Below are 25,105 nucleotides of genomic sequence, written 5' to 3'. Positions count from 1 at the left end.
ACTTTAAATTCCATCAAAAGTGCTAATTTGCCAGAAAGACAAGTAGTTTGATCTTCTGACAGCATGGTCACATGTCATATGAAGGATGAGAGTCCAGGTTCCAGAAACCCATGGCTCAGGTCTGAACCCCAGCTCTCCTTCTTACTAGAAGACTTGGGCAACTTGCTTAGTCAGTTTGATCCCATCTCAGCATGACTTTGCCTATCACTTTGAGTGTTCAGACAGTGAATCTAATATATTTAGCAAGTAAGTGCTCAAAACATATAGCTATTACTATTGTTGTCATTAGCAGAAGCTTTGTTATTTGAACATTATTAGGAGATTATCTGAAATCCAAACAAGAATTTAAGAGAAACTGTGATCTCATGAACCATACACAATAATATATTTGCCAAATATGCACAAAAAAATAATTTGCCAAAGGATGGAATAATAATCCATCCTTTGGCAAACCACCAGGTATCAAGAACATTCAAGATCTGAGAATAGTTTACTCTTCTTAATGAAGATTTAATGACATGGTTGAAAACCTTTGTCTTTTCTTTTTGTGGTACTTTCATTTCTGGAACATTCTTGACAGCAGTAGGGAGCAAAGGTATAGCAGAGGATGGGAGGGACTTTGTCAAACTCATAATTCAGCCTAATGCTCACTTTATAGGCAGTATTCATGGAAAGTGATTTATATACAAATTTGCTTATCAGTCTATGACCTCCACTTAAATATAAGTTTCATGAGAGCAGAAATTGTATTCACTCTGAATCTCTAAACTTAGAACATATCTGGTAGATAACAGACATTCAATAAATATTTATCAAATAAACTAATGAAGAGTTAATAAATAATAGTATAGCTAAAAAGAAGAAATAGATGAGAATGGGCCACTAAAATGTACCCTAAATATTCATAATACAGTCAGATATCATGAAGGTCACATAAGCATTAAACGATAGTGAATTTAGGTAACACTAAACTAGCAACGAAAGCAGAAGGAAGACACTGGTAAGAATAAATGGTGATTACTAGATGCTTACAAGTCTTCTCACCACATAGGATGAAACCCAGCAGCTTAGCATGTCATATAAGGCCATTCACACCTGACTTCTACTTAGCTCTCAATGTAGAGTCTTTGTCTGCCCTCTTCCCTTATATTCTAACCATGAGGTTAGGGAAACAAGCCATGATCCATCTCATTTCCATGCCTCAGTACCTGCTTTTCCTATAATGCTATTCCTTGTATTGTCTGCTTCATAAAGTCCTCATTCTTATGTCTTTGCTTAAGAACTTCCACCTTGGGGAAGACATCCATGATCACTCAATATTCCATACAGAATCAAGCTCTCCTCTTCTATTTTTCCCAATACCTGTATCACCTCTATATTATAAAAGCAGTCCATACATTCATACACAACACACCACTTGAGTCATGTATAAAGATCTGGTGGCACAATCAAGCCATAGACTTATACATGACAGTCATTTCAAAATAAGACAAAAATCACATTCCTATAGGAATTCCTATAGGAATTTAAGATAGTAACTTTGAAATACTGTTCCTACATTTAATACCTTTTTTTAACTTTGATATTTTTTCCTTCCTAGTTGAAAATTCACTCAACTGGCTTAAGTCCAGTGATATCCATTTCAGGCTAAAGATTTGCCTCAGTCAGCATGCCTAAAGATGTCCATCTTTTTCTCAACTATATTAAGATTATGAGGTATATGCTTATCACCTATATTAGCACACCCATTTGTTATTTTCTACTCATCTTCATAAGATAATAAGGGCAAGATGCAAGAAAATATTCAGTTATTCAAACTCTTTCATACTGGCAAAGATGATAATGCAGCTGAAACTGTATACTGCAATTCCTTGCAACACCTTTCACCCCTGCAGCCCCAAAACATGGAAGAGTGCAGTGCACTGGTGGTTCAGTTCATTCAGTTGCTCAGTCATGTCTGACTCTTTGTGACCCCATGAATTGCAGCATGCCAGGCCTCCCTGTCCATCACCAACTCCCGGAGTTCACTCAAACCCATGTCCATTGAGTCAGTGATGCCATCCAGCCATCTCATCCTCTGTTGTCCCCTTCTCCTCCTGCCCCCAATCCCTCCCAGCATCAGAGTCTTTTCCAATGAGTCAACTCTTCGCATGAAGTGGCCAAAGTATTGCAGTTTTCACTTCAGCATCAGTCCTTCCAGTGAACACCCAGGGCTGATCTCCTTTAGGATGGACTGGCTGGATCTCCTTGTAGTCCAAGGGACTCTCAAGAGTCTTCTCCAACACCACAGTTCAAAAGCATCAATTCTTCTGTGCTCAGCTTTCTTCACAGTCCAACTCTCATATCCATACATGACCGCTGGAAAAACCATAGCCTTGACTAGACGGATCTTTGTTGGCAGAGTAATGTCTCTGCTTTTCAATACTCTATCTAGGTTGGTCATAACTTTCCTTCCAAGGAGTAAGTTGGTGCTTAATAAATCTATGCTGTTGAATGAATGATTTGGTAGGCAAATGACACAAAGCATCTGACATGCCTCAGCCCCTTTTAATTAACCGTGGGATAGAGGTGGGGCAACACACCACACATAAGCCATTATGTATATCATGTGGGTAAGAGAGATGAGGCTTGAAAGCCAGATTAAAATTGCAGTACTGATGCCTCATAGGTTTGGAATCTTTGACTTATTTACTAATTCTTGGCCTCAATTTTTCTTTCTAAAATGAAGGACACAGAGTTGCTGCGAAGTTGAAATAACTTAATTCTTGGTGCTTTCAGTACCAATACAGATGATCTTTGAATTCTCTCAAATCCTCTCTTCCAATAGTCACATCTCCCACCCTCCCTCAGCTAGTCTCTTCCAGGGCCAAACCCTGAATTATGTCATTATTAATTGTTTGACCCTCTATAAGTTCAGTTTCAAACATCTTACCATCTTCTCCTAGCTTTCCAGCTCATTTTCTCCAATATAAGATTGTAACAACCTTTGACTCCACAGGGACCATCGGTGTGTTGATCCTACATCTTTTTATTGTCCTTCATCTCTCTCGGGTCCTTTTTGCACTTCTTAGCAACTTAAATTCAATAGCCAATCATTTAAATAACTTTCTTGCTTACATTTTCAACTCTTTTTGCCTTCACTTTGTAAAACCTCACACTTGCTGATTAGGATCAAATCTGGGTCTGCTCTTCACCTGCTCCTATGAAGTTGGATGTGGCTGGAGAAAATGCACAGCCACGCTGAATGATACCACTTTGAATTCACAGCCACTTGCTTCAAGTGAGTCTTTAATGCTGCCAGTCAATACTTCCCTCTAGTTCATTCACTTTCCCACAGCGCTAAAGAACTATTTAAAACATCTCCTCACTCTTTAAACCTCAGTTACTTCCTTCATCATCACCAGTATTTCAGTTTCTTTTTTTATTGAGCAGACAGAAGCAATACAGACAGAAATCAACAAGCTCCCACCAAAGCATTCCAACTGTGTCTGTACCCAAATGCTCCAGCACTATTTGCTGTATATATATATACACATATACATATATACACACATACATAAATGTGATTGTATGCACCTATACTATTTCAATATCTGTTATATATCTGATCTGTATTCATACATCTTGTTACTAGAAATGGCAACCTACTCCAGTATTCTTGCCTGGAAAATTCCATGGATGGAGGAGCCTGGTAGGTTACAGTCCATGGGGTTGCAAACAGTCAGACACGACTGAGCAACTTCATTTGCAGGCTCAAAACAAAGAATAAACTCTATATGTACTCAATTTTATTCTGTCTCACTTTTCCAAGGATATCACTCCAACTGTTTCTCCTCTCTCTCCTGTATTGTTGAATTTTCCCTAACTCCTGAATCCTTCCTATGCTTCCTGAATGCTAAGCCGCTTCAGTAGCGTCCGACTCTTTGAACCCCGTGGACCACAACCCACCAGGCTCCTCTGTCCATGTGATTCTATACGCAAGAATACTGGAGTGGGTTAGCCATGCCTTCCTCCAGGGGTCTTCCTGACCCAGGGATCGAAGCCATGTCTCTTACATATTCTGCATTGGCAGAATATTGGGTTCTTTACCACTAGTACCACTGGGAAGCCCTGAATTTTTCCTGTGTGTGTGCTCAGTCCCTTCAGTTGTGTCCAACTCTTTGCAACCCCAGGGACTGTATCCTGACAGGCTCCTGCCCATGGGATTCTCCAGGCAAGAACACTGGAGTGGGTAGCCATGCCCTCCTCCAGGGGATCTTCCCAATCCAGAGATCAAACCCGTATCTCCTGCTTCTCCTGCATTGCAGGCAGATTCTTTACCCCTGAGCCACCAGGGAAGTCCCAAATCCTTCCTACCAGCATACAAATATACTTTTTCTTCTACCACATTAAAAAAAAAAAAAAAAAAAAATTTTGAAACAACCTAGATGTCCATCAGCAGATGAATGGATAAGAAAGCTGTGGTACATATACACAATGGAGTATTACTCAGCCGTTAAAAAGAATTCATTTGAATCAGTTCTGATGAGATGGATGAAACTGGAGCCGATTATACAGAGTGAAGTAAGCCAGAAAGAAAAACACCAATACAGTATACTAACACATATATATGGAATTTAGGAAGATGGCAATGACGACCCTGTATGCAAGACAGGGAAAGAGACACAGATGTGTATAATGGACTTTTGGACTCAGAGGGAGAGGGAGAGGGTGGGATGATTTGGGAGAATGACATTCTAACATGTATACTATCATGTGAATTGAATCGCCAGTCTATGTCTGACGCAGGATGCAGCATGCTTGGGGCTGGTGCATGGGGATGACCCAGAAAGAGGTTCTGGGGAGGGAGGTGGGAGGGGGGTTCATGTTTGGGAATGCATGTAAGAATTAAAGATTTTAAAATTTAAAAAATAAAAAACTAAAAATTAAAAAAAAAGAAAAAAAAAAAATTTTGATCTCATTTTCTGTTCTACCATCTAATTTCTGTATTTCATCTTATGGAAGAGATCTATTACTCTAGCAACAGAACAGTATATCTTAGCAATTAAGAAAGACTTACAATCTCAGGAGTCAAACAGACTTGACCAGAGTCTGAAGCATAATTTTATTATTTACTAGCTGTGAACTTGGGTAAGGAGCTCCCAAGGTCTCTGTTTTCTTATCTGTAAGAAAAAGTAATCCTCGGCTCCTAAGGTTATCCCAAAGAGAGCACTGTCACATCTGTAAAGCACGTATCATAGTGTCTGCCATATGACTTGTGCTCAGTCAGGGACATCTATAAGTTTAGAGCACCGTTCAATGAAGAAAAGCAAAAACCAAAAGAAATGGAGGACAGCGAGAGGCTATACTTCCCTATATCTAAGTTTTCGGGATTTTCACCAAGATTCAGAAGGAAAAGGGGTTGTGAGGGTCGACTGGTTTTAACATCAAGAATCAATTTTTCTTTTTACTTTTTGTTTCTAACTTTGTTGTTATGTATGTCTAGACTTCTAAGGTAATAGAAAATTGCTAGTAACATAAAGTGGTTATACCAATATTATAGTCTTAAAGAATTCTCCTCAAATTCAAAACTAGTAGAGCTGGTAAAAGAAGAGCTCATTTTCAGTATACTTCATGATTTAAACAGAGTTTCAGGTTAGTCAGAGGTTAACTTTACCTTTTATCTGGAGATGAAGAATGCCTGTCAGAGCATCCGAATTCACCTTCTATTGGACTAACTCATCTCGATTTGCTACAGATTCAAGAACCAGAACTTGCAAATATGTCTTTGTATTTTCTTTAATTTTTAAAGACACATGCTTATTTATTTATTTAGCTTAGGTATTTGGTGGCATGGAGGAAGACAAGGATAAATCTCTCCTATTCCATTTCAAATGTTTTTTGACTTCTTTTTAGTACTATGAAATCTTGTGCCTTTTCATATCCGTGGTACCTAAGAAATCAAAATCTTAAAAATAATGCTGTGTAGGAGTCCCTGTGAGAAGAGATCGTATCCCAGGAGTTTTGTGTGGGTAACTGAGGACAGATTTGCAGATTTCAGCTCAATCTGGTTTAATTTTTTTTTTTTAAGCTGTATCATAGGAAAATCGTGTTCATAAGGCTTGAAATTTAAAGACGCGAGGAGAAGGGAAATCAGTCCTGTCCAGCACCTTCTGCCATCCCACCCTCTAGTGGAGGCTGTATGTGGGCTTCTCACTTAATCTTGAGAGTCGGTTTCCTTGAAGGGTTGCTTTTGACAGTTCAAAAAAGATAGGACTGCCATCTGGTATTTCAGTGGCGTTGCATGACAGTTAAGAGTGCAGGAATTGGGGTCAGGGCAGCCGGGATTTGAAATCTTGCTCGCAGCAATTATGAGATCACTGTGATTTAGGTCTGTGGGGTAGGGAGAATTATTATAAAGTTAAGTCCCATCACCCACCCTTGATCTCCATCAGTCCACCTTCACCTTCATTCTTGACATGAGTGAATGAATTCTGCTTGAACTTCATACTGCTAGGTTTTTCCCATACAGAAATTTTGAAGCAGCCACTAACAGTGACCTGGAGCAAGTCAACCCTCTCTAAGCCTCAATTTTTTATTGTAGAGGTTTCATGAGGATTACATGAGGAATACTTGACAAGACACCTGACATCAAGTTCAGGTATAAAAGACAGCTATGATTATGGTTAGCCACTCAGAATTTAAATATATGCCACTGCATACCTATATTTTATTTCTTTCTGCTCAGGAGGACTTCAGCAGCAAATTAAGACAGCAATTATTTGATTACATTGCATCTGGTTGTTTGGAAGAAAACTTGTTTTCCCATAAAAGGAAGCAAATTACCAAGGCAAATCACAGACTATAAACAATATGAAAATACAGCTATGATAAAAAGAAAGTGTTCCTGCTGTTTTTATATGGGAGAATATCGCTGGTATGAGGGATTATTTGCAAACACTCCCAAAATAGATTTTTTTGTTTACAATTAATTCTTCACGTTAGGATGGAAAGCACTATCTCAACCAGAGATTTTACCATGGTCCTTTAAGTACTTTGGAGGATATATACATTAATAAAATAACATACTAACCTCAGGTTTTATTCACAATATATAAAACAATTCCAGACTGCTAGGTGAAAGCATATAAAGCCAGTTGTAATGACCATTTTCCATGCTTTCAATAGTAATAACTCCCACTGCTTATGTTGTACAAAAAAATAAAATGGATAATTAAGGTAACCTTCTCTGTACTGTAACAAATTAAGAGGTAAAATTAATTTACTTTTGTTCTTTACCTTTTTTAATAACTGTCTTTCTCCAATCCGTCCTTCATTTAGACTTGCCCTGAGAACTAAACATAAGTCAATGAAGATTTAAAAAGTAGAAAGGAGGAACTTCCCTTGTGGCCCAGTGATTGACAGTTCACCTCCCAGTGCAGGGGACTCAGGTTCAATCCCTGGTTGGGGTACTAAGATCCCACATGCCTTGGGGCAACTAAGCCCATGCCCCACACGTACTGAAGCCCATGCAGCCTTACAGCCCATGCTCCGCAACAAGAAAAGCCCACTCACCACAACTAGAGAAAGCCCACGTGCAGCAACAAAGATCCAGCTCAGCCAAAATTAAGTAAGTGAACTTTTTTAAAAACAAATAAAAAGCAGAAAAGAATACACAACTAATAAACCTGATCAAAAAGGTAAAAGCTAATTTTTCAATAGATAAAAATTCACCATATGTTTAGAATGTCCAAGTTAGAGTTTTCAAACAGCTACACTGACCCCTTGATGCTGTGCTCACTCACTTAGTCATGTTTGACTCTTTGCAACCCCATGGACTGCAGCCCGCCAGGCTCCTCTGTCCATGGAATTTTCCAGACAAGAATATCAGAATAGGTTGTCATTTCCTAATCTAGGGGATCTTTCCCAACCAGGGATCAAATCCAAGTCTCCTACATCTCCTGCCTTGGCAGGCAGGTTCTTTACCACTAGCACCGCCTGGGAAGCCCGTGCCTATACCTACACCTATACCTAGCTGCTGCTGCTTAGTCACTTCAGATGTGTCTGACTCTATGCAACCCCATGGACTGTAGCCCACCAGGCTCTTCTGCCCAGGGGATTCTCTAGGAAAGAATACTGGAGTAGGTTGCCATGTCCTCCTCCAGGGGAATCTTCCCAACCCAGGGGTCGAACCCAGGTCTCCCACATTGCAAGTGGATTCTTTACCATCTGAGCTACCAGGGAAGCCCCATACCTATACCTCTCCTTATATCATCAGTTGCTTTCACCATGAGAGGTAATCCTACTATTATAATTTCACATGGTAGGGTAGGGAGGATAGAGAAAAAATTAGTTAATGCCTCCTATACACCAGACATCGTGCTAGGGGCTATGGATACACAAGAACAGGACAAATAGAGTTCCTAGCTCCTGCCTTCATGAAGTTTACAGTCTACTGAGAAAAAAATTAACAAGTAAAGGACGCAAATATTTACTCACGTGAACAGTGCTATGACAGAAACACAGAGCTGAATAGAGAATGATGAGGAAGCCCCGACTCCTCCAGCTGGGATGGTGACAGAAGGCCTTTCCAAGGGAAAATTGTTAAAGCCTGACCCAGAAAGGCAAGAGGCAGAAGAGTTCACAAGTGCAATGTATCAAGGTCGGAGACTGACCAGCCTATTATAAAAGCTGTCAAAAGGCCATGTGACTGTGCTGTGGGTGGACCAGGGCCTGCAGAAGCAGCAGGAGAGGTGAGCCCACCAGGAGAACTTCAGGAATGTGTTACGGGGTGTGTTTTCCCTTTTGCTAAGAGAATGGACAGCATTAGTCCAGAGGGAAACCAGTGAGAAGCAGCCTGATTTTTGTTTGAGAAAACGCACGATCAGCTCCATCAGATCCATATTTTCTCAGTTTATTCTGAATCCAACCATACCTATTCATAAGATGAACCAAAAGAGCCTAGAAACGAACTGAGACAAGCAAACAAGATGGCATGACCTTGGCTTAATCCTCGCAGTACCACCACGAGAAAGGCTTCTGTGTTCTCCTTTTAGAGATGAGACGAATGTTCTGAAGGGTCAAGAGGCTAAGATACTCTCCCAAGGGTGCCCTGGTAGGAAGGAACAAAACTAAGATTTTCATCCAGATACATCTGATGCCGTTACTGTGCTCAATCACATTTTCACTGTCATTCACAGGGTGCACATCCATGGTTAAAAGTAAGTATCAGGTAAAACTGGTATTATCATTCATCTCACATTTCATTCATTTTATATTTCACATTTTATATCTTGAAATTTTCTTTTCAATTTTACATTTAATTTCTTTAAAATAAAATTAACACTTTATTTCTTTAAAATGTGGTGTTTTAGGGAATTCCCTGGTGGTCCAGTAGTTAGGACCCCACAGTTGCATTACCAAGGCCCAAGTTCAATTTCTGTTTGGAGAACTTATATCCCGCAAACAGTGTAGTCCTGCAAAAAAAAAAAAATTAAAAACTAAAATGTGGTGTTATGAATTTATTGATCCCACAAATGCTTACTGAGCTCCTCCTGTGTGTTCAGCCCTGGGGTAGTTACTGGAAAAGTTATGTGTGAGACTGACAAGGCAAACGAGTAATCCTTAAAGTTAAAATAATAATCATGACATCATTTTGAGAATCATTATAAAAGGAGACTATAGATATAATTATAAAGTATGTTTAGAATTGATTACTGTTCATCTAAGGCTATCATTTGGCTTCTAATTTTGCACATATACTTCCACAAGACAAAGGTTTGATGGAAGTGAGAAATGAAGAGTTTAAAAACGAAGATATTGGTTCCTGGAGTAATCAAAATTATTCATACTGGAAATGATGGAATTAACTAAATGAGAAATGGAGCAATGGCTAATGATTTTCAGATACTCCTAAGCCATCCTAGGATAGAATTTCTATGACTCCATCAGTCAGCTAGTATCTTAAAGTCAACAGATGCATTAGGATTTTAGCATTTTCTCCTCTAAGCATTAATATAAAATGTGATTAAATTTCCTGACACCCCAAGTTCAGATTAGAAGTTTCCTTTCTACCCTGTTATCAATTTACACTTCTGTATCGCATGAGATTGAAATTGCCCATTAACTAGTTCAATCTCTCCTTAAACTACATGCTCCATGAGAACACTGATGACCAAATGCATCTCATTTACATGTGAATCTCTGGAACTGCGTGCATCCTCATGTGCATAGTAGGTGTTTGAAATATATTCTAGAAGGAATGTATAAGCCAACCATTGCTGAGACATTTAGGAACCTAGCACACGCAAAAGCAAAGGCTCAGCAAGTTCCCAGGGACTGGCATATACTCATACGACCAGAATGTAGCAAACAGAATTCTGTATAAGCAACAGAGGCTAGACATAGAATCTACCAACTAAAGGAAGTCATTCTAAAATGCCATTTGCAGTAACATGAATGGACCTAGAGATTGTCATATTGAGTGAAGTAAGTCAAACTGAAAAGGAGAAATATCATATGACATCCCTTATATGTGGAATCTAAAAAGGAATGATACAAATGAACTTCCTTACAAAACAGAAAAAGACACAGATTTAGAGAGTAAGCTTATGGTTGTGGGATGAGGGATGGATGAGGGGAAGGGATAGTTAGGGAGTTTGGATGGACATGTACACACTGCTATATTTAAAATGGATAACCAAGGACCTACTGTGTAGCATAGGGAACCCTGCTTAATGTTCTGTAGCAGCCTGGATGGGAGAGGAGTTTGGGAGAGAATATATACGTGTATTATGTATGGTTGAGTCCCTGTGCTGCTCGCCTGAAATTATCACAACATTGTTCATTTATCTGCTACACCCCAATACAAAATAAAAAGATTTTAAAAAATAAACAAAGGAGGTCATTCTAAGGAAGGGATGACATGATCTTGGTATAAAACTAAATTGTACTTCACATGATGTTTTGTTCTTTGTGCAGATGACGGAAGATTTCAAGGGCCTGCAGTTTCCAGTCCATGAGGCCTGTGCACAATGTGAATCACTTCCCTGGCAGATTGTGTAGAAGTACTAGGAAATCGTGAGCATGAGGAATTTGTGAATCAGGATCTCAATTCTTTGCATACAGATATGATATTTGCTACCCCTCTCATCTGGACAACCCTGCAAAAAACAAAAAGGTACTTTATATGAGACAGGTCTTCAGTAAGTGTGAAGCAATCAGATCTTTCCAAACAAATAAATATTTTACATTACTGAGCATCCAAAGACCTGAAAACGGCCTTTAAAATGTTGAAAGTATCACACATTAGAACAGAGTCGTTAGAACTCCAGGCCACAAAAGTATTTATTCAGAAAAGCCAAACAACACTAGTGTTTTCTAAGGAGTGCTTTTTCATGCAAATAGGGCTGAACATCATGCCGTTTCACTGCAGCTTGACAAGACGTACACCTTCACACAGGTATCCCTCTGTTTAAAGAAAAAGATATTGCACCCAGTTGGCTAAAAAACAAACTAGTGCAAATGGAATCCTATTTTCCACTTGCACTTCACGGTACATTTGCAAGTATGGGCCCATAGGAACCTTTCTCCACCTGACGTAACTGAATGCTTAACCCTGTAAGAAATTGAGCCATAACGCCTGACCAGTGCTCGATAGGCTTCTCACTGTTGGCCAGCTCTTTTTCCGTCAAGGGCTCTGCAACATTTCCTCAAGTCTAGAGTATTCCCTTGGCTTTGATTTTATGCCTCTGCCACACTCTAACAGTCATATGCCCCATTTCCCCAATCCCCGTCACTAGAATTTATCTGCTGTTCCACAGCTCCCTTTACAGAAAAATCACCATTACTGGAATCTGGCTCTCCTTTTCTCTATGTAACAGCCTAGCAGTGTCAATCCACAGTTCATGCTATTGTCTAAAACACAATATTCAGTAGCCCAAAGTCTCATCAGTGTGAAAGTGTTAGTCGCTCAGTCATGTACAACTTTCTGTGACCCCATGAACAAAAAAGTAGCCTGCCAGGCTCCTTTGTCCATGGAATTCTCCAGGAAAGAATACTGGAGTGGGTTGCCATTCCCTTCTCCAGGGGATCTTCCCAACCCAGGGAAATGAGCCCAGGTCTCCTGCATCTCAGGCAGATTGTCTACCATCTGAGCTACCAGATGTGCACCAGGTTATATATAAAGAATGGGTTGCCTCCTATTTTCACCCATGTAAGTAGTTTACAATCACATTATATCAGATACACTCAGAATAAAAAGTTGCTGTAAATGGGTATAACTGGGGCTTCCTAGGTGGCACTAATAGTAAAAGAACCCACCTGCCAATGCAGGAGATGTAAGAGATGCAGGTTCGATTCCTGGGGCAGGAAGATCCCCTGGAGAAGGAAATGGCAACCTACTATAGTATTCTTGCCTGGAGAATCCCAGGGACAGAGGAGCCTGGAGGGCTACAGTCCATGGGGTCTCAAAGAGTCAGACACAACTGAAGTGGCTTAGTACACACACAAAAATGGGGGTGCAGAAATTATCAGAACTTTCTGCTTCAGAATGGAACTGATGAATACAAGTAGAAAAGTATGAATTTCTTCACATGGGGCAGTTTTTGAATGTGTGACACGGTAGCAGACTCGAGTACTCTTGTTATTGTTTAGTACCTAAGTTATGTCTGACTCTGCAACCCATGGACTGCAGCACACCAGGTTCCTCTGTCCTTCATGATCTCCCACTTTCCTTTCAAAGTCACACAGTAGAGCTACTCGGTGCGAAGCAAATGTCTTGTTTTCACTTCTGGAGCAATTTAAATGATCTTATTGTCAGGGGCATTTCTCAGTAACCATTTTCTATCACCGTGAAGGAAAATTCTCTCTAGGCTAAGATTCCTAAAACGTTATTCTAATCCTTCAATGATTGAATATATAATTTAAATTATATTCTTAATTTTAAATTCTACCATATATTCTCCTAGATTCTGGAAAACCACACATTGAAAATAAGGTGGGGAGAAAAGCCATTATTAATGACTTGCATTATGGAATAACAAAGGGAAGAAAAGAGTTACTGGAATTGGAAGCTTTCGAAGGGTTTATTTTTATGTTTATTCAGGTTCAATTAAAATCCGTAGCTTGAATTTCCTCTTTAAAAGTCACTTCTAGATGCTTTGGCTTGTTTTGGTTTTTTCTTGTTTGTTTGTTGGTTTTTTTTAACATGCATAGAATCAACAGACTGGACAGAGTATCCAGGAAGACTATTAAAAAGAATCAGGTGAGTTATTTACAGGAAGGACCTGTATTTTGTCATTCTCAGAGGTCCTTGAAATTACTTACTAACATTTCCTTAGCATTGCCTGGGTGACAGGAGCTGTCATCAGCACTTCCTATATAGCAACCCATTCAATTCTCTCGTAACCACACTGAGGCAAGCACCACTGTTACCGTCTCCATTTTCCAGGTGAGGAAACTAAAGCACAAAGTCAAGTGATTTGCCAGCAATCAAACAGGTAGGGATTCAAACTCAAACAGTCTGGGCTCCCACACCCAGGCTCTCAACCACCATTTCACGTTGCCTCTGCCTCTGATCACTAAGGAGCTAAGAATGGAGGGAGGGGGGAAGTAGAATTCCTTGGCAGTAAGAAGATTAAGAAGGCCAACTAGTCATCCTCATAGCACACTTTGCATTCTAGCAGATCCCTCTCAATTTTGCAGCACTTTTCTGAATCCCAAGTCTCTCCTTGGGTTGTTCCTTAAACCCTGGCTCCACCCCAGCTTCAATTTGCTCCTGCTTGGGTGCATCAACTAAAAGGAAACCACAGGAGACTTTGCTGCTGGGAAGTGTTTTTCTCAGTTCCCTGGAGCTAGAATGTCTGTGCAGGTGCTAAGAGCTAGGCTAAGCACTTTACATACAAAATGGAATTCTCCCTGCAAGATGCCCTGCCCTTAGGACTCAGGGCAAGTCAGGAAATGCCATCATTACTACTAATCACATCAGGGCAATCACACCATCACTGCTCTCCAGTTCTTCTTTAAGAGATGATGTAATTGTAGATTCAAGACAGTGGCCTGTATGACCATAAAAGTCTGCTCTGTGATGACCTAAAGGGGTGGGATGGAGGAGGGGTGGGTGGTATGGGGGAGGGGTGGGTGGTATGGGGGAGGGGTGGGTGGGAGGGAGGCTCAAGAGGGAGGGGATATATGCATACCTATGGCTGATTCATGCTGTTGTACAGCAGAAACTAACATAACATTGTAAAGCAAATAAAATATACATTATATATATATATATATGAGTATGTGCTCAGTCGCTTCAGTAGTATCTGAATTGGCGGCCAAGTGGACTGTAGCCTACCAGGCTCCTGTGTCCATGGGATTCTCCAGGCATGAATACTGGAGTAGGTTGCTGTGCCCTCCTCCAAGGGATCTGCAATGGGCATTTAGTTTCCTTCTTTGAGAAATATTTATGAGTGCCTACAGTTTTGCAGGTTTTGGGCCAGGTGTATCACAAGGAATGTAACTGACAGTTCCCACCTTCACAGACTTCCTATCTAATGTTACAGAAACAGTTAAATAAGCAGGTATAACGCAGTATTATTTGTGTCATGGTAAAAGAAAACAGGGTCCTTTGGAGCAAATATAAGAGGTACCTAATCTAGATGTGGTGCACTAGAAAAGCTTCCCATAAAAGGAACCTGTAGATTTGGGACCTGAAGTATTTAATCAAAGCAGGTGGAGGCATAGTTCCAGGCAGAGGGAACATTACATACAAAACTGAAGAACCAAGTGTATAACAGCATTCAGGATCTGAGGTTAAAAACGCAAGGGATGGGAGGGCAACAGAAAAGGCAAGGGACAGAAGCAGAAGTCATAACACGAACAGCTGTGATTCATGTTAGGAAGTGACATGGGGTCAGACTCACACGTTAGAAATCTCACCATATCTGCAGCAGGAAGAAAAGACCCAAAGGGGATCACAACAGACATGGATGGGAAGGACAATTTTATTTTCTTTGTAATAGTCTAGAAAAGCAATACCAGTGGCCTGGGCCACAGTAGCATCAGTGGAGACAGGAAGAAATGGATGGATTTGAGGTGGATGACGGAAAAAAAACAATAGAAATTGGAGTTTGGAGAACTGGTAAGGGAGAAAGAAGAGCCACTCAGGTTTTATTCTTCCCTGGGGAACTGGGCAACTGATGAAACCATTTACTGAGATAAGGAATACACGGAGAGGTTTGGGAAACATATATAACAAGTTCAGTGGAGTTTCCACACAGTTGAACAAATCCAAGAATGCAAAATTAGAACAGCCAGTAGGCAAAGTTTCCCTGGCTATTCTAAAAATGATTCTCTCTCCCAGTCAACAGGAGCCTTCTTGGTAGGTTCACTGCATTCCTGATGGTAACTCAGCGTAGTGACAAGAACAGCAATGGAATCCTAAGTTCTAGGGCTTCCCTGCTGGCTCAGATGGTAAAGAATCTGCCTGTAATACAAGAGACCTGGGTTTGATCCCTGGTTTGGGAAGATCCCCTGGAAGAGGTCATGGCAACCCACTCCAGTATTCTTGCCTTGAGAATCCCCAGGGATGGAGGAGCCTGGTGGGTTACAGTCCATGGGGTTGCAAAGAGTTTGACATGACTGAGCAACTAAGCACGGCACAGGCAGTTCTTGGATGATGAGAAAGCAAAGCACGGGCCTGCTATATCATCAGAATCAACTTGAACAATGGAGAGAATAGGTCCCAATTGTTATTTGCCTATATGACAATTACGAAAAAACTAACAATAAGAAGGTGTCCTTCCCTTGCTTCCAAAACATATAGCATTTCAATCTGCCAGAGCAAATTAAAAATGGACTTGCCAGCAAATGAAACAACCAACAAAGAATTAATCTCCAAAATATACAAGCAGCTCATGCAGCTCAATACCAGAAAAACAAATGATCCAATCAAAAAGTGGGCCAAAGAACTAAACAGACATTTCTCCAAAGAATACATACAGATGGCTAAAAAAATACATGAAAAGATGCTCAACATCACTCATTATCAGAGAAAATGAAATCAAAACCACAATGACGTACCATCTCACACCGGTCAGAATGGCTGCCATCAAAAAGTCTACAAACAATAAATGCTGGAAAGGGTGTGCAGAAAAGGGAACCCTTTTATTTTACACTGTTGGTGGGAATGCAAACTAGTACAGTGTGGAGATTCCTTTCAAAACTGGAAATAGAACTGCCATACAACTCAGCAACCCACTGCTGGGCATACGCACCAAGGAAACCAGAATTGAAAGAGACACAAGTACCCTGATGTTCACTGCAGCAGTCTTTACAACAGCTAGGACATGGAAGCAACCTAGACGTCCATCAGCAGACGAATGGATAAGGAAGTTGTGGTACATATACAGAATAGAATATTACTCAGCTATTAAAAAAAAAGAACACATTTGAGTCAGTTCTAATGAGATGGATGCTATTATACAGAGTGAAATAAGTCAGAAAGAGAAACACTAATATAGCATATTGACACATATACATGGAATTCAGAAAAATGGTAGCAATGATCCTATATGCAAGACAGTAAAAGGACACAGATGTAAAGAACAGAATTTTGGACTATGTAGGAGAGGCGAGGGTGGGATGATTTGAGAGAATACCACGGAAACATATTTATTACCACATGTAAACTAGAAGACCAGTGCAAGCTCGATGCGTGAAGCAGGGCACACAAAGCCAGTGCTCTGGGACAACCCAGAGAGATGGGGTGGGGAGGGAGCTGGGAAGGGGTTTCAGGACAGGGGGACACATGTTCACACGTGGCTGATTCATGTCAATGCATGGCAAAAGCCACCGAAAGGTTGTAAAGTAATTAGCTTCCAATTGAAATAAATAAATTAATTTTTAAAAAATAAATTAAAAAAGAAATCAAGATCCTAAATAAATAAATAAAAAGGGGCTTTCCAACACTTGTGAAGATTTCTTGCAAGAAATTCTGAACTTGAATCTGATCAAGCCTTAGAATCTGGTGTTGAGCTCTAACAAATTTACAGAAAATGCAGGGGTAAGAAAAAATATGTTACTGACATCACAGAGATCATAGAGATGGATGAGCAAAACCCAGAGTGCCGGACATTTGACATGACAAATAGCTTGGTTTCTTCAAACAAATAAACTGAAAGGAAAAAAAAGAAAGGAGAGAGAGAAAAAGAGTGAAGGGGGATAGGAGGAAGGAAGGGAGAAATAAAAAGATGTAAGATTTTTGCCACTTTGTGGTAATGTCATATGCAATATTCTTTTTCTTTTATAGACAGCAATAAAAGATAATAAATAGGGACTTTCCTGGTGGTACTTTCCTGGAGGATAAGAATCCAGCTGCCAGTGCAGGGGACACAGGTTCGATCCCCTCTTCTGGGAAGACTCGACATGCCTCGAAACAACTAAGCCCATGAGCCACAATTACTGAAGTCCCCATGCCTAGAGCTGTGCTCTGCAACAAGAAAAGCCATTGCAATGAGAAGCCCAAACACCACAACTAGAGAGTAGCCTTCACTCACTACAACTAGAGAAAAGCCCACGCACAGACACAGAGACCCAGGGTATCCAAGAATACAAAAGGTAATGGATGTACCTCACTTGACTCTTAATTCAAGCAAGACAACTTTAAAAAAAAAAAATACTGTAAGAGAATCAAAGTTTGCACACCAACTAGACATCAGAAGATATCAAAGTACTATTTGTTTTGTATGCGATAATGTTACTGTGATGCATTTTAAAATTCATTTTATTTTAGAAACATATAGTTTTTAATGGAGGAATGAAATGATTAATACCTGAAATTTGTTTCAAAATAATCCAGTGCAAACAGAAGAGAAAGTAGGTAGGGATATGTGAAACAAGATTAGTCTGGGAATAGTCACTGTAACTTTTGGAGCTGGGTGTTTCTACATTTGGGTGTTTGAAAATTTCCATACTGAAATGTTTTAGCTGACTTGCCAAGAAATGCAGGATTTGAGGAAAGCTAGAGCAAAGACCAAAGAAAAGAGCAACAGTCAGCTGTGATGCAGAGATTGAACATCACCTCTGCTTTCAGAAGAACTGTTTCTGGGCATGGAACCGGCACTCTCTCCTCTGTCCAGTCACCCCTCTCCACGGTTTGCGCTTGGAGGTGCTCCAAATGGAGCTCGGAGGTGTTTTCTCTGTTTATGACTCCTTTGATAAGATCCAAATCTTATCAGTCTGTCAGAATCATTTGGTCTTCTCTTTCTAACCGTATATATACATACCCCCCCACACACACATATATACACATATATGTTTTAACATATCAAGGGACTTGGGGGCAATCACAGATTTCTCCCCCTTTTTTCTCACATACTGACATTCCTCTTGCTGCCAAATTCATTCAGGGAGGCCAGAGACTTAGGAAGAAACTACTCAAATCATCTCTTACAAGGAATCAGGTTCAGGTAACATACCCTGTTTAGCATGAAAGTGAAAACAAATGACATAATAGAATATTTTCCTAACATGCAGAAGAAGGGGTCGACAGAGGATGAGATGATTAGATGGCATCACCAACTCAATGGACATGAGTCTGAGAAAACTTCAGGAGATAGTGAAGGACAGGGAAGTCCATGGAGTCTCAAAGAATCAGACATGACGCAGTGACTGAAGAACTAACATGTTTATAGTACTGTTACGTTGAGCCCAATGGTCAGAGAACAGCATTTTAAAGAGACAAGAAAAAACCGATACCCACTGCCCCTGTCCTTTATCATCACCAGCCAATATCTCCCGAGCAGGGTCTAGGCTGATTTCATGATGAAGCCTTATACTTAGATTATGTTATACATTTAAATTATAAATTATAAAATGAGAAGGCACAGGCCTTAAGAACACTCCCTTTGGGATACAAAGTCACCTGATCAACAACCATTAAAAGGTTTCTTATGTACAAAAACCTCTGAAAAAAGTAACACCATGCCTTGAAAATATTGTAAATATAATGTGTAAGGCTCGGAGAACCGCACCCTGAAAAGGACACTCAGGGACAGCCTCTAGTGGACTGACAAAGTTTATTATCCAATTGTGTAGTTTTATAATTTTCAGGGACTAGAGCATAAGGCTGACTTGCACGTAGCCATTCCAAATAAACATTAAAACATTCAAGCATAAAATACAGTTCCTACCGCCCAAGCCATAACATAGCTTTGGCGAAACTCTAAAGGGAGTCTTATTACGAAACAACAGTCCTTGCTCTCAGAAACAGGTGGTCAGAAGGAAGACTTTGAACCCCTCAAGGCCGGACGTATTGACCCTTCGTGATCCGTTCCCAGCCTTGGGCACTCAGTGAACGTTCATAACCCTTTGTTATGCTCGTCCCAGTTTCCAACCTTTGTCATGAGTGGAGCAAATACATTTTCAGTATTTGCTTAAAGCCTTCCAGCTCCTCCACATAATGACAGGACAGAACTTTACTGACATCTAGATTGTGGCATAAAGAGAAAGAACTTGAAAGCAGGAATGACTGGAGCATGAGGAAAGGGGAGCATCTAAGATGGAAAAGACAGAAAAACATCACAGAAAGAGGAGAGGTGGATAAACACCCGGAGAAGGCAACGGCACCCCACTCCAGTACTCTTGCCTGGAAAATCCCACGGACGGAGGAGCCTGGTGGGCTGCAGTCCATGGGGTCGCGAAGAGTCGGACACAACTGAGCGACTTCACTTTCACTTTTCATTTTCATGCACTGGGGAAGGAAATGGCAACCCACTCCAGTGTTCTTGCCTGGAGAATCCCAGGGACAGGGGAGCCTGGTGGGCTGCCGTCTATGGGGTCGCACAGGGTCGGACACGACTGAAGTGACTTAGCAGCAGCAGGTAAACACCAGACCTTCACGATTTGGACTTTGCTGTTCTGTGTCTTCATTTTGAATGTGCCAACATCAATTTTTATTGTCCATATTTCTATGGACAATAAAAATTGAAGTCATCATTGGTAAATTTTGAGGAACAAGGAAAAAGAAAGCTAGAATTATTTCAAGATAGATGCTTTTCTGCCTGTTTTCCTTTAAAAACTCACCCTTTTATAAGTTTTAAAATCAACCCTGGGTAAGTTACAATGGCTAGAATAACCATTTCTTCCTAATACAAGGTCATGAAGAATTCTAAGAAATCATTTCCTAATCTACTTTTGTCCAACACCCCCATCTCAATCAACCACCCTGAAGATATATACTATGTATACAAAGCAATTTAGAAACTTTGGTAGAAACAATCTTTTGAATGTAAGGAAACCAAGTAAAGAGAAAAAAGGTTAAAATGCACTTCCAAGTAGTAATCTATTGAAAAGGCAATGAATTGATGTCTCTATGATTCACAGAACTCGGTTTATGTTTTGGGATGTTATGAATGAAACTCTCTACTTGTGGTCAGGTTATCACAATTCTATTAGAGGCAAATGCCTTTGAATCTGAATGCTTTCAGGCATTTGTCTAAAGTAATTCACTCATAGGAATAAGACTAAGGAAATGTACATAATCTTCTCCAATAAAGAACAACTTTCCCTCTCACTAGGGCATTGGAAGAGGGCTCTAAATAAGAGGTGCATTTATTTCCATACACCTGTGATTTTGTTCCTAAGTGGTGTGAATGGCTATTGATTCAATATCAGGACTTCTGTCTTCCAAATTACTTAACTCATTCCATCTGGAGGTGAGTCAAGAAGTCATCTTCTGATGTTTATATTGCCTTCCATACAATACTTGGAAAGAAAACAGAGGTAATTATTTACCTAGTTGGATGAGAAAGAGGGGAAAATACCTTCTTGTTGTTTTAAGTTAAAACAATTAAAATACTTTGTGAGGCAATCCTAGGACAGACATTTCTATGTTCTTATACCACTCACATTTTCTTGCTTGCTGATAAGTGAATCATAATCCATAGTATCTCACATATTGTATTCTGGTGTATAAGCAGTGTAAACAAACACATTTCTTGCCGCCCTGTTGAACACACACAAACATCTCTTGACATTTTTTTCTAGTTTTACATTAAACAGTCAGTCAAAACTACTTGATGTTGATCATCAATTCTAGGCCTACATGAAGACTGAATGAGGTAAGAATCTAACCTGTTAATAACTGACAGATCTCCCTGGAAAATCTAGAAGAAAATTAAGCAAACAGAGGAAGAAGGGGTCTCTCCTCATGACTGTCAACCACCATATACAATGTATTAATTTCTTGCTGTTCATTTTTATTGTGATATGGATCCAGGCGAAGTGATTCTGCATTATCCCTTGGTTATTAGAAGAGTCTTACTTCTTGGAGTTCATTCCTTGGAACTAGGAAGTTTGTCACCACATATCTATATCTTTATCTACAGATATTTTTATAACCTAGGAGGCAGTTGGGATCCCCTACAAAGAACACCTTTGCTGTTGGTTGGTTGTTTTTTTAAAAAAAAAAATGGAGGAAGTGCTCCTTGAGACACATACTGCTCTTCAGACCACTGCCCTTCAAACCTGGATGGCAGGCAGGTGGTGGTTTCTGGGCTCCATGCCCTCTGCAGTGTATGCAGTGGCTAGGGGTTGGCGATTGGTTGACTGGCAGGGCTTGGGGCATCTTTGCATACAGGCAATTCCCTGCTTTAGAGCACCTCCCAGAGTTTTGGCCCATTAACCCAAGCACAACAGCTTGATGAATTAATGCTTATAGAGGCACAGTTGGCAGCTTCTAATTAAATAATTATGGCTAAGCAGCTGCACGGAAGCTGTCATGCACCCTAGAAAGCCAGCTGTCAGCTTTATTGATCCTGAGACTGAGGAAGAGTTAACACTTAGCTCTGGTTGTTGGGTACAAAGAGCAAGTATATCATATGCAGTATATGTGCTGTGCAATATGAAGTTGTTGCATATTTGTGCTAGTCTGTCCATGGAGTAATGAAGAGCAACCTCCTCCCTGGCATCCTCTCAGCAATCCAACAAAAAAAGGAAGTGATTATATGATTAGAGAACAGAGTCTGTCTGGAGCAATCTACAGAGGGCTTAGTATTATACAGATGAGTCCTTGATAAACACAGAAATGTCACTGAACTAGCAGGCAACTCAGGCTCTAAGTCTCATTTAGATGAGCAAGTGATTGGAATCAAGTGTGGTCTTTTTGAGGGGGTATGACTGATATGTTTTCTTCTGTTTGACTAAAGTTTCTTAAGAGGCCGTTTTCAAATACTAGAAATTGGGGAACAGGTGACTATCACAAAACTAGATTTAAATTCAATGATGCATTTTTTTTCCAAGTTAGAAGATGTCTGTTCTACAGAGTCACAGATAATGTCATATTCCTTTATAGAAAGCTAAAAAGCTAAAGCTTTATCTCTACGCTAATGGAAAACTCACCAGAAGGAAGAAAGCAGAATCTGGCCACTAAGCCCCAACACAGGGAAACGTATAGATTATAGATAACAGCCATAGATAGGGGTATTGAGCCAAATAATGTTTGTTACAGAACATCAGAATGCGACTGAACTGCTAGATGATTCCACTTTTCTCCACAGGCTGTTCTTTCTATACAATCCATGTGTTTTCACTTCTAAAAACCAAATCTGTGATAACCCAGTACAAAACAACTTGGCTTCCTGCAGGCCTTGTCACCAAGGCTCCCAACATCATCTCCAAAGGAATAAACACAACTGTAGGCAAAACTCAGTCCAACAGATTCAGTCAAACCTTAACGTGTAGAGACATTTAGATATTTCAATCCTCAAAATTTATGGATTTGCCTTAAAATAAGAATAGGGAAAAGCTGGAAACATATTTCTCATGGAATGCACTTCACCCAGCTCCCAGACCTGTTGAAAATCAGCAGTTCATCAAGCACTGAACTTTACAGACTGACTGATTGCTTTCCTCCCAGAGATCAATGGCTTATGGTTAATTTACAGTAATTCTTAAAATAAGGCATTCTGTACAGTAAATTGTCATTTAAACAACTGGATTGACTCTAAGAAACTCTACTATAAAGACTTCAGTACAATTGTTTCCTTTATTTTTTTCTCTTCTGGTTTCCTCTTATGCCAGTGATTCTATCACCTCCTTTATCTGAAGCTGACTGTGTGTGATTGACAGTTCTCAAGGATTCATTCCTTTTGGGTGAATCCTAAATGCAGCTCAGCTTAATTAAGTCTGCAGTGCAACTCAAGTCTCAGTACAAATTGCTAAGGAATCAAATCACAAATTCGTGAACGCCTAGGCAGGCAAATTGCAGACTTGGGGTCGGGGGGGGGGGAAGGGGTCTTTCATCAGTCTGTACTGCCATCTAGCCAAGATCACGTCATTCAGTGCAACATCCATTTTGCTTTCAACGTCCCTGATGAAAGCCAGTCTTCAGAAACCAGCTTAACAGACTCCAAAGTTCAGATAAGACAACAGTCAGCAGCACTTCAGCCACTCTGAGCCTACCGAACTCCCATGACCCAACAGCCAAGTTCTCATCATTGCCTTATCTTCACAGTTCAATATCTGACAGACACACATATCTATTTTCATTTCACATATTATCTATACCAATATCATTTGTATACTGTCATTTTGAGGCCTTTAAATAGTCTGTGAGTTGATTGGGAAAACAAAAGTTACCTTAGGTAAAACATGAAAGCTGATTATAACCTCTAATCTTCTAGCTATACCTCAAGAGTTAAAAAAATAAAATAAAAATCCCAAACAGCATTCCTTAGACATAGACTGAACACGCAGACCATATATACATATATATCTATTAAACAAATCCATACACATGGAAAACAACAAGAACACTCTGTACTTACGGTAGAAGACGTACTCAGTGTAACTTGACCAGATCTTGTCATCTGTATACTGGTTGACGAAAGATGCTGTCACTGAGGAGTTACAGGCCACCATGTGGAATCCACATTCTGACAACATATCAAAAGCCCTTTCCAGATGCCTGAATTTGAGATAAAATCTGGATGTGTATCTTTCTGGGGCTCGGTCAGGGTCTCTGCTCTCATTCAAAGTTTCTCCAAAGACCTCCTTCGCCAAGGAAATCCTTCCACAAACCAAAATCCGGGGAACTCTCCTAAACTTGGCATCCGCCTGCCCCTCTCTGCCCATGGTGCAGGACCCCCTGTAACCCACAGTAATAAAACCCCACTTGCGGTCAGCAGGGAGCAACGAGGAAGGGGGGCAGATTCTCGTGTCACTTCCTTGGGAGGCATCTTCAAAGTCACTGTGGCAGAATTCATCTGGGCTTTGCTTGATTTCATCGGGGGTCAGGAGTTTGACCAAGTCTGGGAGCTGGAAGTACTCAGCTTCTCTTTTCAGTCTTCCCCTTTCTGGAAAGTGATCAGGCAGGACCACCTGCCTGTCCCTGAGATAGTCCAGAATATAACGGAACAAGAATCCATCTCTGTCAATGAAAAACCTTCCCTTGGAGTCCTTGGCTAGGTCGTTAGCTGTGTCTCTCTTTGGGGAAAACATTTTCCACAGGAGGGAATGAGGGATGCTTATTAATGTGGAATGGCGAGTGAAATAAACTTGACCCCCAACATTCAGCTCCACGACCTCAGGGAAGGAGTTGGGAACTGCAGCCCCTTGTTCTCGAGCATAATAACGACTACAGTTGCCACTCAGAGCCATGGTCCCTTTCTTCTTTCTCTTCTCCTATTTTGATGTGAAGGAGCGATCCAATGGAGTCACAGCCTGATCCTTTGCAGCAACTTATAAGGGAGGGAGAGGATGCTAACTTGTTAAAAACAACCTCCTCTTACCCCAGTTTTTTTTCCCCCAACAAAGCAAAATTTCAGAGTCCACAGGTGAAGTGATGCTACAGAAGTAGTTTAAACCCTGGCAGGTGGTGAGCTATGACTTCATGGAATATAATCAACTCATCTGCATCCAGTTTTCCCCCAAGCTCAGTAGGCAAGGCCGGTCAGGTCCCCAGTTACTGAGAGGTCTGTCTGCAGGAAAAGAGAGAAAATTATTTCCTCAAACACAGCATGAGTCAGAAAAAAAGAGACTGCTGGAGAGAGGAGAGGGAGGTAGAAGGAGGGAGGGAAACTGAAAGGGAGGGAGGGAGAGATTATTTTACATAAGCAGCCCTGGAATTACTGATTTC

General features: G+C 40.5%; 1 protein-coding gene across 1 annotated transcript in view; it reads right to left on the bottom strand.

Moving 5' to 3' along the window:
• The window catches only part of KCTD16 (potassium channel tetramerization domain containing 16), a 319,267-nt gene extending 294,459 nt beyond the window's left edge, over nt 1-24,808 (bottom strand). The window contains exon 1 of the mRNA XM_069592326.1: nt 23,796-24,808. Within this exon, the coding sequence (XP_069448427.1) occupies nt 23,796-24,627 (832 nt within the window). The 5' untranslated portion in view covers nt 24,628-24,808. The remainder of the gene's footprint in view (nt 1-23,795) is intronic.
• Nucleotides 24,809-25,105: the final 297 nt, after the last annotated feature.

The sequence above is a fragment of the Ovis canadensis genome, chromosome 5 (genome assembly GCF_042477335.2).
Source record: "Ovis canadensis isolate MfBH-ARS-UI-01 breed Bighorn chromosome 5, ARS-UI_OviCan_v2, whole genome shotgun sequence".
In the NCBI taxonomy this organism is placed as follows: domain Eukaryota; kingdom Metazoa; phylum Chordata; class Mammalia; order Artiodactyla; family Bovidae; genus Ovis; species Ovis canadensis.
Note: the sequence above shows the minus strand (reverse complement) of the source record. Positions and strands in the feature narration are given on the sequence as shown.